Genomic DNA, 15,161 nt, shown 5'->3' on the forward strand with positions numbered 1-15,161 from the left:
AACAGGATTAAGTAATGTTCATAGCTTGAAATGCTATACTTTCACCACAAAACTTGTATAAAAACACCATGTTGGCGTGTTTTCTGCTTACTTTTCGCCTTAAGAAGAATGACGTAGGCATTACCATGGGCTTATGAAATAGATAAATAAATAATAAAAAAATTGATTAATATCTACAAATAAATAAATAAATAGATTAATGTAAAGATAAAACTTAAATAATACCTAGGTAAGATAAAAGAGAGACGTAGACAAGGATTAACGACTTATACTTACTTAAACAAAAAGTAATTTAGGTACATACCTACCTGGCGTTAATTCTAATAAACCACTATTTAGACTAAGGTGTAGGGTTTGTAGAAATCTTAAGACGAGGACGCACGACAACGACTCAATTTAGAGAGTATTAGCTGCCTCCCTTGTAAGTAGGTAGGTAGGGAAGTATTAATACCTACCAACTTACTTTTTCTAAGTCATTAGATCGATTTTTGCCTCCCCGTAACTTTTTATAATTTACAGCTTAGTACCTACCTGCATACTTATCTGTTTTTAATCCATCTGCTCGTTTTTTAACAAGTAGGTATTAGTAGGAAAAACTGAAAATTCTGTGTGCGTTACTTTCAATAATTCATTTAATAAGTAGGTAGATACCTACTTATGTTGATGAAGCTTCTGAAGTTTGAGGATCAAAGGAATCTGAATATTCTCTTGACTATGTTCTGCAGGGCTATTTTTTCCAATTGATTATTTTTATATCTTATAAGTAGTTAATTTTTTTATAAATATTCCTACATAAAGAATGTTTTTATAGGTACCTACATAAAAATTTTATAAGTATTAAAAAACCGCGTAGGTACCTACACTTTTCTAATAGCAGGTATGCCAACAACGCTCTTGGGATTCCTCTGTTGTAAGAGAATCTTTGCGGCGATGGTCACCTTACACCATCAGGCTCGTTAATTATTCTCCACTTCAACTCTTCCTTTTAATAAATTAGTAGGTAGAAATATAACGCCAATACCTAGCTACTGTAAAGTTTTCGACAGCATAGGTACTTACCTATATATTTATAGTAGGTAAGTACCTACGTAAGTACCTACCTATCTAACTTTTCTGTTAATAAGTACTTAGGTAGGTACTTATAATTCGTTAGAGATGGAATTATCGATGTTTTCGAGGAAATGGTAGGTACCTAAATGCAACAGTGAGACCCATTTGTATTCCCTAACCATACCTATTACATATCTAACAATATAACATACGTAAATATAAAATAATTAGGTAACTATTTGGTACGTACGATGCGTACCGTCTAAATTGTATGTAGGTATCTCTTTCTACCCACGTAAAGCAGAAAGCATTGTGTAGTTGTGACAAAAAGTGCCTTTTGTGGGCTTCAAACCTTACGTTCCACATGATCAATTTCAATGCAGTTCTTTCTGAGTTGTGGCCACCTCGAAGCACCGATATCTGTGTGTGTGTGTGTGGCGCTCGGAAGTGTGTAGGGTCATTACGCTGCATTATTTGGTACGCTTAGGGCTGGGATGGGCCCGTCCCTATCGGCTGCGATCCTCCGCTCCCTTTCCGTGCTTATTTGAATAGGCTCGCCGCTTGCGGGTTGCGTAACGCGCGGCCAATGACAGCAGCCCTGCACATGCACGGGGCGGAGTCCTTACGTCACCTCGCTCTGCCTCCGCCGGCCGCGCAGCCGCCGTGACGTCACGCAGCCCGCTCCCCGCTCCTCTCTCCCGCGATACCAGCGCCCATGCGGCTTGTGGCGCCTGCCCGAAACACTCTACAAAACACTCGTGCTCTCAAACATGGCGGATGGGTCGCCCGATGGTTGTGCCGGCCCGAAACAAATGAATGAATTAACTTTTTCCGCGGCCGATCCATCCGAAGGTGACATACAAAAGTGTAGTGGAGAAACTTTAGGCGGCGGTAGAGTGAATTTATTTTTCTATACTGAACGAAATCATAGTGAAACATGTGAAAACAGTGAGACGCTCGGCGTGGCCGCGATCCAAAACGCTGTAGATTCCCAAAACACTATAGGGAACACAGTGGACGATAGCGAAGATAGAAAAAAGAGATGTTTCGACCGATACGACAGCTCCGAATCTTCTGACAGGTGTGTTTATATTTTAACGAGTTAAATAAAAAAGGCACACTATTTGTAATAAAACATTGTTGAAATGTTAAAAAGTCAATGCCCTAGTGACCGAAGGCTGTTGTGCCGATTTCGATGTCATGGCCATTGCGAGTCATATCTACATTTTTGTTGCGACGATTTAATCGACGATAGGCCTATTTCGGTTGAATGCCCTCGAAATATCACTTGCAGCGCGTTCACCGTTGTTTAAATCTGTAATAATATTACACAACCATAGCATCCTAAACAATTGCTAAACAACTAATAGGTATTTGCATCACTTGATTACTGCTGTGATCTACAAAGAAATTTCGTATTGTCATAGAGTTGTGTCTGTACTAGTTCCAGGACAAGGTACAGCACAACAAAAAGACGATCTTCTATTTTATTTGATATCATTATCAGATACAATATAGGTACTATGAATTGGTACCAGTTATAAAGACTACTCCATAATATTATTGGTCCTCGAATTGTTGTTTTTAGAACAATGCTAAGAAAAGGTTACAATATATTCATTACTTAAAAGTAATATGATACATACTTGTGAATGAAATAGGAAATATTATGGCTTATCCATTCTACTATTATTTTATAAAATACACCTGAACTGATTCTCAATTTAATTTATTATTTGTCAAAAGCATTAGAGTCACTCATACTAAAAAATTTTACGTTATATGTCTCTGTGTACAAGTCCTTTCACAAGCATTTATTTAACAATTTATACCATAACTAACAAAATTCTGATTTCATCAATACCTATTTACTCAAGTTCAGTAACAATTCAAGGCAACATTGAACTTGACTTCCAAAATATGCTTTGTTCATTATCACATGACGCAATACTAGCAAGCAGTATGATAAAAATTATCTTTTTGTTTCATTCCAAGATTATATTGTACTCACAAATCAGGTAATTAACAAGTGACACAGTTTATAACACATTTATCCAGTTTGAAGGTTGGTGTCTTGTCAGGATTATGGAAAATTTATGTGATTACAGAAATATCAGTATGGTTCAATAGTATTCATTAGCCCCCTTATTCATAATGGTCCGCTAACTTTAAACATCCGCTAAGGATTTTTTTTTCTCATTCTGACTTAGGTCAATAGAAGAAGACAGTCAGAATTAGCAATGCTTTAAGTTAGCAGACCATTATGAATAAGGGGGTTAGTAATTACACTTCTAAAATATCATGGTGTAAATGAATTAAGTTAATTAAATATTAAAGATATTTTTGCAGAATAACGTGATTGATAACTTCTGTGTTTTATTTGTAGTTAATAATTTTCATGGAAAAAAGAACATATTATTTATGAAATTCATTCGAGTATTACTGAATTATAATATTAGTTTTATAGTTAACATTTTGAACACAACAATATTAAGTAATAAATTGTAAAATAATCACTGTAGCTAAACAACATGATGTATGAAATGATAAGCTATCTGTTAGTAATTATAAGTTGAAGCAAATATCAAAATATATGGGTTAGCGTTCACAATAAGGCAATACATGATAATATGCTGGAGGTGATGAATGTGGGTCATATGTTATCATGGACAATGTTTGCTTTGAGTTCAATTTTAACGAAACAAATACCAATAGTATTAGAAACAATGGTTTATTTAAAAGAAATGTTAATGTAATCTATACATATAAATAAAGATGGAGTGTCTGTTTGTAATATTGAAATAACCGTTTTTTACTACATCTATGAATAAAAAAAATGTATGGTATATACACCAAAATAACATTTTTTACTATTTTTGTCTGTCTGTCTCTGAATTTTTGATCTGATTTTGACGGGACTTTTATTGGCAAGTAGCTGATGTAATAAGGAGTAACTTAGGCTACGTTTATATTAGAAAAATTCTTGTCAATAATGTCTAAGAAACAGTCTAACTCTACAAATAATTTATATGGCAAAACAACATTTGCCGGGTCAGCTAGTAATCAAATAAGACAGATGAAGTACTAACTCCATGTTTTATATAGGAAATATACCTACAGTTAAGGTTTACTTTGTTAAATCAATCACTGAATAATCAATCCCGCTATTTGTCAAAAAAACATCATTGTGGGGGAATTTGAATACTTCTTACCATTAAATTTAGTTTATGAAAAACCATATACAAAATATATTTTCTCTAATAAGTATTTTAATATACTATGATTTTATTTAAAAATTATCATATACATGCATAAATGCATAATTTTGTACACCAATGAAGGCAGATAGTTATTTATGATGACAATTGATGATTAAACTTGAATTAATTGTGTGAGAAACAGTATGTTGAAATTGAAAACATGGAAAATAAAACTAGTTATTCTAATTTTTCATTGTTTTTGGATTATTTTATCAGCATGTTTGTTATTGTGTGTCGTTATTGTTTAATTCTCATATTTACTAGTTTGTTACATTTTTTAATTTTAGCTTTCAGTTTCAATTAATGTATTAGTTGCTCTTCAAATAATATTATGCTATTTTTATACTGTACATATTTTATGCTCACAGTTATTTAGTGTTTGTGTTTTTTTTTATTATGTATACATAACTAGCTGACCCAGCAAACGTATTGCCGATATTAAAAACGCGATACAAAAGTAACTGTTGATCGTAGATGGGTGAAAATTTGAAGTTGTATGTATTTTTTAATGCTGACTCATAATCAAACAAATTTAAAAAAAATGACAAAAAAAAATTCATGAGAATCGGTCAAGCCGTTTCGGAGGAGTTCAAAGTTTAACACCATGACACGAGAATTTATTATATATTAGAAAGAAGAAGATTATATTAGGTGGGTATGTGCATAATTACGCATACCCAACACTCAACAGCAATGCGGTAGAATCGCATACATCGCCTATATCGGTCGGTTTTGTTAGCGACAGTACAAATACGGGTGTACGATTAGGTTGGGTGTGCTCCATGTAATTATTATGTAGATGCGTTTCCTCGGTGCAGTGCACGTTGCGTGCGCGGCCGACTCGATTTGTTGACAGAAAAATAACTGCGGGTCAGTAAACTGTGAGAAGCTCGGCCGTGGTGCTTGAGACTTGCTGCAATGCGTACTATATATACTTGCACTCGCTGATCTATTCATATTTAGATGGAGCACCATGCCCTCCGTGTTACTATCATCCCTATACTAAAATCAATATATTTCGGCGCTTATTATACCGGGTCCACATACGAACGAAAGAATAGAGTGTGATTGGTGAGTCGAGAAAGGGAAGGGAGACTATGTATGTGCACTTGATACGGCAGATATATTACTTAACATGTCAATTTAAAAATTCTATGCTTTCTTAAAAATGTGTACTTGTATATACTCACAAACTAGTTTTTTCTGTTCTGTGCTCACAACAAAATTATGATTCTCTGGTAAAGTGTCAACTTATAATATGACAAACATTCTGTATTCGTTAAGTATTTTATTATTTTAATTTTTTTTTCCACTCTAGCGCGTACATTTTACTTTACAGAAACTGAGTGTTATAATTTTACTGACATCTCTATTTTTACTACTGGTGCGAAAGCTGCAGGCTGAAGTACTTTTCTTGGTAGTGTTTTGAATTTCATGTCATTTTCATACACGTATCATACATACAATAATAACAATATGTTATGTTTTTTTTAAAGTGATAACCCTCACTTCTAGCATTAATACACAAATAAAATTTGAAAAACAAAATTTTATGAACGACGCGGGATTCGAAAACCCACGACCTCCGGCGTTCCGTGCCGGTGCTCTAACCAACTGAGCTAACCGTTCGAGTACCGCCTCGTTATAAAATTCTGTTTGCTTTGTTCAACTCTCAGGTTGTGGCTTCATCTACAGGATCTACTTTACAGTTGATAACCTGCTCAACCCCAATATTTGCATATTAGGAATTTATTTGTGTAATAAAATATAATATGTATACCCTGTTGATATTATCGTCTCTAATATTTTGTATGTTCATCTAATTTATAGGTAGGTACATAAGAGATGCTGCGGACTGTGTGTATGTGCACATATCAATAACACCTACGCATTAACGATCTTTGTTATAAACTCACTTTACCTTAGTTCTGAACAATGGCTTAAGGCAAAGGTAAGCAGAAAATAAGCCAACAAGGTGTTTTTAGACAAATTTTGTGTTGAAAATATAGCATTTGGAGCTATGAACACCACGTAATCCTGTTTCACATCCCTTTAAGTCTTACTTGTAGGTTGCAAATGCTTGCTGTTGGTTAAAATTAACACTCCAGAGCCTCATTGAAGTCTCACTTTAGTAGTAGGGATTCGCCGGTTCTGGCTCACAGTAGTAGGGATTCGCCGGTTCTGGCTCCTCGATTCTGGCTCACTTGCTCGTGATGCCTACTAAAAAAAAAAAAAAAGAAGTTTGGTGTCAAACTGGTGGTTTTGATGTATTTCCGAGCGATTGCGCTGATCCGTTTTTCGATATCTCTTATAGTTTCAAAGTTAGCATTTTAAATTAAACAGATCCATAATCATTAATAATCACTGGTCATTTAGCTAATGATTGGTGAGCGACTCAATGTCTAAATTTCCATGAACATGATACAGGTAATTTACTAATTACCTCTATCACATTCGTTACTACGATTAAAAAGACAGTTTCTGTATTTATTATTTATTTTTAAAACATGATTTAAATAAAGTATATAATAAAACATCATTGCAGATTGTATCATTTTCAAAATATTTGATGAAATCATTCAAACTCTTCTTATTAAACTTAAAGTATAGATACATTATGCAGTACTCGCCACACACTGCGGTATATTCATTCTGTACTCTTGCAGTATTGTAGTTATACATTCTGCAATTCCTTTGTAAAAACATCAGCTGGAATCCCTGAGGTGGACGACCATATGAATCGAAGTATTGTCCAATACCCTGCTCATCAATGTGTATTGCAACCCAGTGAGTGCCTGGCTTATTATCACTATCTAAATTGCTGACAATATAACAGGGCGTTACAACATATATCGGCAATCGGTTTGCCGCGTAAACATTATTTTTAATACTGGGATCGATTTTGTTCAAATAATTCTGTATCTCGATTGTATTCATATTAGTTGAGAACAGGGTCTTGTCAGTTGCGAGGATTGAATAGTTATGTGGATCATAATAACATAAGCACTCAATAAATAAGGCTTTAATGTATCTTATTCATGTATTTAAAACTTATATGGTTACAATAAAACAAAATATCATTACAAGCGATTCAAATATAAATCTATGAACATTTGATGAAATTATATTTTCATCAATTTTATTATAATATAAAAGCTGATTGAAAACGAACTTTGTACCTACATACTTACGTAGTCATTAGTACAATCTGGAAATGTTGACTCCATTAAACTATCAATAATTGAACTTATCATTTAAGTGCCATTATGTTTCACCACAATATTTAAAAACCAGTACTAATCATAAACAAATTTACTTTTACGATATTTTAGTATAAAATGCTAGAACTGTTCAGAAAAATAATCATTGAAGTGGCGTATTCAGTCAAATTATTATATATTTTGTGTGTTCTGTAATTGTTGAGTGATTTGCTGCAATGGAGGTAAGTTTTATCTATTATTCACTTTGAAATTAAAAAGTAATATCATTTGTTATATTGATTATTAAGAGATATGTATGTATAATACTATTCTAAAGCAGTCTTATTGTTGTTGTAGAATGCATTCAACCCAACAATGGAAGAAACTACATATAAAACATTTTACTATCCATTATCTGAAGATAGTCAGGATTCATTAAAAGTTCCTCAACTTAAATCCTTGAAGAGGGCCAGCTCAAATGAAAATATAGATGCATTATTCGAAGTGAAAAAAACAAAACAAAAGAAAATATCATCATCAATATCCAGAGCACATGAGAATGGAAGTATTTACATTACAACTAATGCAGATGACGGAAGAAATGCATCACATTTGGTTAAAATAGAAATCTATGATCTCAATAAAATAAAAAACACGCCTGCACAAGAACAATGGAAATACGCTGATTATAGATTAAAATATTATACAATCGACAATAATGAAAGTTATAAGGACATAAAAAAGATTTTATACAATGTTACGAAGAAAATTATAGAAACAGAAAATTATAAGAAATATAATTTTAACAATAAGTAGGTAGCTATGAAGAAATACATAAATATTAGTTCAGTTTAGTTATTAGTTTATTTATTCTCTTATACAAATAATATTATTATATTTTCATCATTTGGAAAATTAAACATAACGATATGGAACTCTGCTTTGTATGTAATGAGGTTGAAAAAATGATCAAGTGAGTTATTTTCTTTGTAAATTATTTAGTATTATATTATTGATGAAATGTGGCTAATATCATTCACTTATGTTGTAGTCAACCTGTTCTACAAAGTGGAGGAGGTTTTAAGAGAAGAAGTGTAGTATTACAAGGCAGTGAAGACAATGATACAAGTACAAAGAGAGGAAGACAAGGGGAACCATCCACATCATCGGGGCTCACCAGTGTGAACGATGAAATGGTGAACTGTTCTTTATGTCAAATCTTAATACGGAAAAGATATTATGCAAATCATCTTAGAAGTAACCTCCATAAGAATAACGTAATGCAATTACATAGTACTTTAAAAAATGTCACAGTACACGAATCGGCTTTTGGTAATAGAATTATCTCATATAAAATAAAGAGTAAATCCAACCAATTACAAACATTCGAAACACCAGAAATGTTTTTGAATTCTATTAAAAATGAAATTATTTCACTATTTGAGGAATCTGTTCGATTGCTTACAATTTTTAAAGTTAATTTTATTCTGCACGCTAATTTTGTTCAAGAAACAAAAAATATTTCTAATGAATTTGAATTTCAAACATGTAGTTATACTATAATGCAGGGTGAGGATTTAAATTTTTTCTTTTCGTCCTTATGTGATATGTTGATGACTAAAATTAGCACATTTGAGAAAAAAGATAGTGGTTGGAGTCTTAAGAAAATAAATGCATTAGACATGAATATAAACAAATTCAATCCATTACGTGGAAAATCATATATTGAATTACCTAAAGAAATCAAATTAAAAAAAAGTGTTATAAATGTACAAAACTCGGATGATTTATGCTTTAAATGGGCTTTGCTTTCTGCATTATATCCAGTTACTAAGAACTCTCAGAGAGTTTCATCTTACAGTAAATATTCAAATAAATTAAATTTTGACGGAGTTACGTTTCCTGTTAAAATGACAGATATACAGAAAGTAGAAAGGTTAAATAATTTAAGTGTAAATGTTTTTGGTCTTGAATACAATTGTAAAAAGAAAGTACATGAATTAGTTGGTCCATTGTATTTAACAAAATCACGGAAAATTGTTCATATCAATTTATTATTTATTTCGCACGGAACAATTAATCATTTTTGCTACATTAAAAACCTATCGCGTTTAGTAAGTGGTCAAATTTCAAACCATGAACATGCAATCTACATCTGTGACGGTTGTCTTTTACACTTCTCAACAAATGATAAGTTATCAGCTCATCAATTGAATGATTGTTGTCATATTAAAGTGGAATTGCCTAATACAGAAAAAACTTTAAAAGATTGGTTTGAACAACCAATTTCAAACAATGTCTTAAAATTTGATAAATTTAATAAGATGTTACAAATACCCTTTGTTATATACGCGGATTTTGAAGCTTTCCTTAATCCAATTCAGACATGCTTTAACGATCCATCAAAACCTTATACAACTAATGTTCACAAACACGAAGTTTATAGTTTTGGGTACTATATTAAATGTTCATATGATGATAGTTTATCAAAATATGAAACATATAGTGGTCCTCATTGTACTCATGTCTTTATGAATCAGTTGTATAAAGATTTAGAAGTGATTTGCACAAAAAATTATTTTGTCATAAGTCCAAAACCTTTGACTTCCAATGATAATGAAATTATTTCACAATGTAAAGACTGCTTTATATGTCAATCTAATTTAAATGGTGAATGTGCATTATACTTTGACTCGCATACAGGAAATTTTAGAGGAGTTGCACACGAAGTATGTAAGACAAAGTTTAGAATTCCCTATCACATTCCAGTTTTTTTACACAATCTTAGTCAATATGACTCTCATTTTATTGTTCATGCATTAAATTCTATAGAAGGGGAAATTGATATTATTCCACAAACGAAAGAAAAGTACATTTCTTTCACAAAAACGATAAAATTAAATAATCATAAAATTCAATTGAGATTCGTTGATTCGTTTAAATTTTTACCTTGTAGTTTAGACAAACTTGTTCAAAATTTGAAGGAAGAACAATTTCAAACATTAAAATATAATTTTCCAAATAATAATGATTTTTTACGTCTTAGAAAAAAAGGAATTTATCCATATGAATTTATGTCATCACATGATTCCTTAAAACTTTCAGCACTCCCTAGTCGCGATAAATTTTACAATACATTAACTGACACACATATTTCCGATGAAGATTATGAACATGCCAAGGATGTTTGGCAACACTTTCATTGTCAAAATATGTCAGATTATTCTGATTTATATCTTAAAACCGATGTTTTACTTTTAACAGATGTGTTTGAAAATTTCCGAGCCTTATGTTTGCAAACATATGGTCTAGATCCAGCTCATTATTATACAGCACCTGGGTTAAGTTGGGATGCTATGTTAAAATGCACAAAAATTAAATTAGAATTACTTCAAGACTTTGAACAAATAGCTTTTATTAGATCGGGCATTCGAGGAGGTGTATCTCAATGTAGCAATCGTTATGCCAAAGCTAATAACAAATATATGCGAGAATATGATAAAGACACACCAAACTCATTTTTAACTTATCTTGATGCTAATAACCTTTACGGATGGGCCATGTCTCAATTCCTTCCTACAGGAGGTTTTGAGTGGGTAGATGTCACAACTAATTTTGATGTCCCTGATGATTATGAATATGGTTTTATTTTGGAAGTAGATCTAGAATATCCTATTGAACTGCATGATTTACATTCTGACCTACCCTTATGTCCCGAGAATATATGTATTGGTAATACAAAAGACATAAAATTAGTTCCAAACCTTCGTAATAAAATTAAATATGTGATTCACTACAGAAATTTAAAGCAATGTCTGACAATGGGTTTAAAATTACAAAAAATTCATAGAATTTTAAAATTCAAACAATGCGCATGGTTACAATATTATATAGATTTAAATACAAGCATGCGTAAACTAGCCACATCTGATTTCGAAAAAGATTTTTATAAATTAATGAATAACTCAGTGTTTGGAAAAACAATGGAAAATATCGAAAAAAGAGTAAATGTAAAATTATTGAGTCATTGGGAAAATCAGGGTAAAATTCTAGGCGCACAAGATTTAATTGCTAAGCCAGAATTCCATAGTTTATCTATTTTTAATGAAAATTTGGTTGCAGTTCAATTACGAAAGACGAAATTGTTCCATAATAAACCTATTTATTTGGGATTTTGTATATTGGATATTTCTAAAACTCTAATGTACGACTTTCACTATAACTATATGTTTAAAAAGTTTCAAAATAAATTAAAATTATTGTACACAGATACTGATAGTTTAATATATCAAATTTTTACAGATGATTTTTACAGAGATATAAAACCTGATTTACATTTGCGTTTCGATACCTCTGACTATACAGAAAAAAATATATTTGGCTATCCAAAACTCAATAAAAAGAAGTTAGGCTACTTTAAAGATGAAAACAATGGTAACATATTTAATGAATTTGTAGGACTTAGATCTAAAATGTATGCATTAGATGTTGAGGGAAAATTCACAGCTAAAGCTAAGGGGGTTAATAAAAGTGTTACTAAGAATATGAAAATGGAAAATTATAAGACTTGCTTATTTGAAAATAAGAACGAATATTGTTCAATGCTTAGATTTAAGTCAATAAAGCATAATATTTTTACTCAAAGAATAAATAAATCTAGTCTGTCATTTAATGATACCAAACGGTACATTTTACCAAATAATATTGATACCTTAGCATGGGGTCATCATAAAATAGAATAAATATTATATTAAATTTTAAGAATAAATTATTATAGTTTTAAAAAACCAAATGAGAGATTATTGTATTTAGATGTATAAGTTGCGGAGTAAAACATGATGTACTGTATATTGTTTCAATTATAGATTTTTCTGTTTAAATAAATGGTGGTTTAATAACAGATTGTTTCATTACTATACTAAACCTTAACACACATAGACGTAGTAGATAATGCATCATTTCAATCATCCATTCACTGCAATAGTTGCTGGTCCAAGTGGATGTGGAAAATCAGTTTTCGTAAATAATTTTATAAAATTTTTGAATGATATCTGTGATGCAAATTTTACTCAAATCACTTGGTGCTTTGATGAAATGCAGCCTTTATATAATCTCAACCACATTAATTATCTTCAAGGTTTACCTGATTTATCTATGTTTGACGGAAAAAATCCTCAACTTGTAATAATTGATGACCTGATGAGGGAATCAGATGGTCGTATTGTTGATATATTCACGAAAGGAAGTCATCATAGAAACTTAAGTGTGTTTTATTTATCTCAAAATTTGTTTCATCAAGGTAAAGGACAAAGAGATATATCACTCAACTCAAGTTATATAATATATTTCAAAAATCCTCGAGATAAAACCCAAATTCGATACTTATCTCGTCAAGTATTCCCTGAAAATCCGAAATATTTGGAAGATTCTTACAGAGATGCTACCAATGAAGCTCATGGTTATTTAATGATTGATTTGAAACAAGAAACAAATGAATTGTGTCGCGTTAAGACAAAGATATTTCCATCCGATGGATATTGCACTGTTTATGTACCCACAAAAGGGTTTAAATATGGTAAGAATCAAGAAATTTCGATCATTTATAAATGATGCATAGACGTTTAAAGACGCATAAAGATTTGTTAATTGCTCTACATAAACTGAAGCCAAAATATCAAAAAGCTTTATTAAAATCATGTAACAAAACAGAAATAAATTACATTTGTGAATGTATTCATAACGTACTGCGGGGTAACGTTGAATTGGCCGAGAAAGAAAAATCTAAATTAAAGAAATATAAAAATATTCTTCGAAAATTGGTAAGAAAAGGTACGAATAAAATTAGAAAAAATATAATTGTACAAAAAGGAGGTTCATTTCTACCGATAATATTGGGTTCTATTCTAAGTGGGTTGATTAATTCATTTATTTAAGAAAATGGACAATGCTAAAAAAATGTTACTTATTGAACCATCATTATTGGAGAAGTTAAAACAACACAAAGAAAATGATACGCCAAGATCTCGATTAGATACTGATATGCAAAATATCTTAAGCAGTGACATAGAAGATCGAAAGAAATGTATTTTATATTTGCAAACCCTTCAAAGATATCTAAACTTCGTCAAAGAGGATCGACAACCATACCACATACCACTTATAAATGATAATGATTCATATATTGGTTTTAATCAAGGTCATAATGAAATCGATACTGATTATATAAATCATGATGTGAATAAAATAAATGTAGTTCCTTCTCAAACATCAGTGGAGGTTAACAAAAATATTGGGGAAATATACACGAGCTCTGAAATACTGAAACTAATACCGAAAACATATGCTAAAAAAGGTGAACTTTTACTAAATTTGATTTCCTTGAATAAAAATAAAATAAGCTGGGATGAATCTGGTACCGTGATTATAGATAATGAAAAAATACCTGGGAGTAATATTGTGGACTTGGTGAGTGATACCTTGAGAGCTCTTCAGAAAAGTGAACCTATAGGTTGGGAAAAATTCGCAACAACTTTAAAGGAAATAAAAGTACCACTCACTTATATCGGGAACCCAAAGCGAGTGGATTTTATAAACCATTTGCAATTAAAAGAGGTTGAATCTAAATCAGTACCTGACGAAGAATTTTCTACACCAACAAGTAATAAGTACACAGGGAAACTAAAAAAAAGATTGGACTGGGAAAAATGGACCCCATATTAGAAATAAATAAAATTTATTATGATGCATCACATCCTGCTGGCTACAGCACTATTGATAAATTGTCAAAAGCAATGAAGGGTAAAATGGACAGAAATAGTGTCTTAAAGTGGTTACAATCACAAGAAACATATACATTACATAAACCTGTTCAAAGAAAATTTTCTCGTAACAGATATATTTTGTCTAATATTAATGAGTTATGGCAGGCCGATTTAAGTGATATGAGATCTTATTCTGAATATAATGATGGTTTCAAATACATACTTTGTGTTATTGATGTCTTTAGTAAATATGCGTATGTTCGAGCAATGAAAAAGAAAAACTCTGAAACAGTTAAGGAATGCTTTGAAAGTATTTTTGCTGAAGCTAATACTACACCTACACATATACAGTCTGACAAAGGAACTGAATTTGTTTCCAAATATGTACAAAAATATTTTAAATTAAAAAACATAAATTATTATACAACCAATAATCCAGATATTAAAGCAAGTATTGTCGAAAGATTTCAGAGAACTCTTAAAACGAAAATGTGGCGCTATTTTACACACAAAAATACTCATAAATACATTGATGTTTTACAAGATCTAGTGCATTCATATAATCATAGTTTTCATTCTAGTATAAAAATGTGTCCATGCGATGTTAATAATACAAATATAATGAGTGTATGGCAAAATTTATATGATAGAGAAAGTAAGATAAAAACATCAATTAGTATGGTGAATCCAAGAATTCACGTTGGAGATTATGTTAGAATAACAAAACATAAACATATTTTCCAAAAAGGATATGAATCAAATTGGAGTGACGAAATATTCATCGTATCTACCATAATACACCGATCTCCGTTTGTAGTATTTACTTTAAAGGATTTAGAAGGCGAAGAGATAGTTGGTACTTTTTATGAAAAAGAGTTACAAAAAATCAT

General features: G+C 31.3%; 1 protein-coding gene across 1 annotated transcript in view; it reads left to right on the forward strand.

Moving 5' to 3' along the window:
- The first annotated feature begins 1,791 nt into the window (after positions 1-1,791).
- LOC126976996 (zinc finger protein jing homolog) overlaps positions 1,792-15,161 on the forward strand; it is a 193,770-nt gene continuing 180,400 nt past the window's right edge. The window contains exon 1 of the mRNA XM_050825625.1: positions 1,792-2,131. Coding sequence (XP_050681582.1) covers positions 1,821-2,131 — 311 coding nt within the window. The 5' untranslated portion in view covers positions 1,792-1,820. The remainder of the gene's footprint in view (positions 2,132-15,161) is intronic.

Source organism: Leptidea sinapis, chromosome 43 (genome assembly GCF_905404315.1).
Source record: "Leptidea sinapis chromosome 43, ilLepSina1.1, whole genome shotgun sequence".
Lineage (NCBI taxonomy): Eukaryota > Metazoa > Arthropoda > Insecta > Lepidoptera > Pieridae > Leptidea > Leptidea sinapis.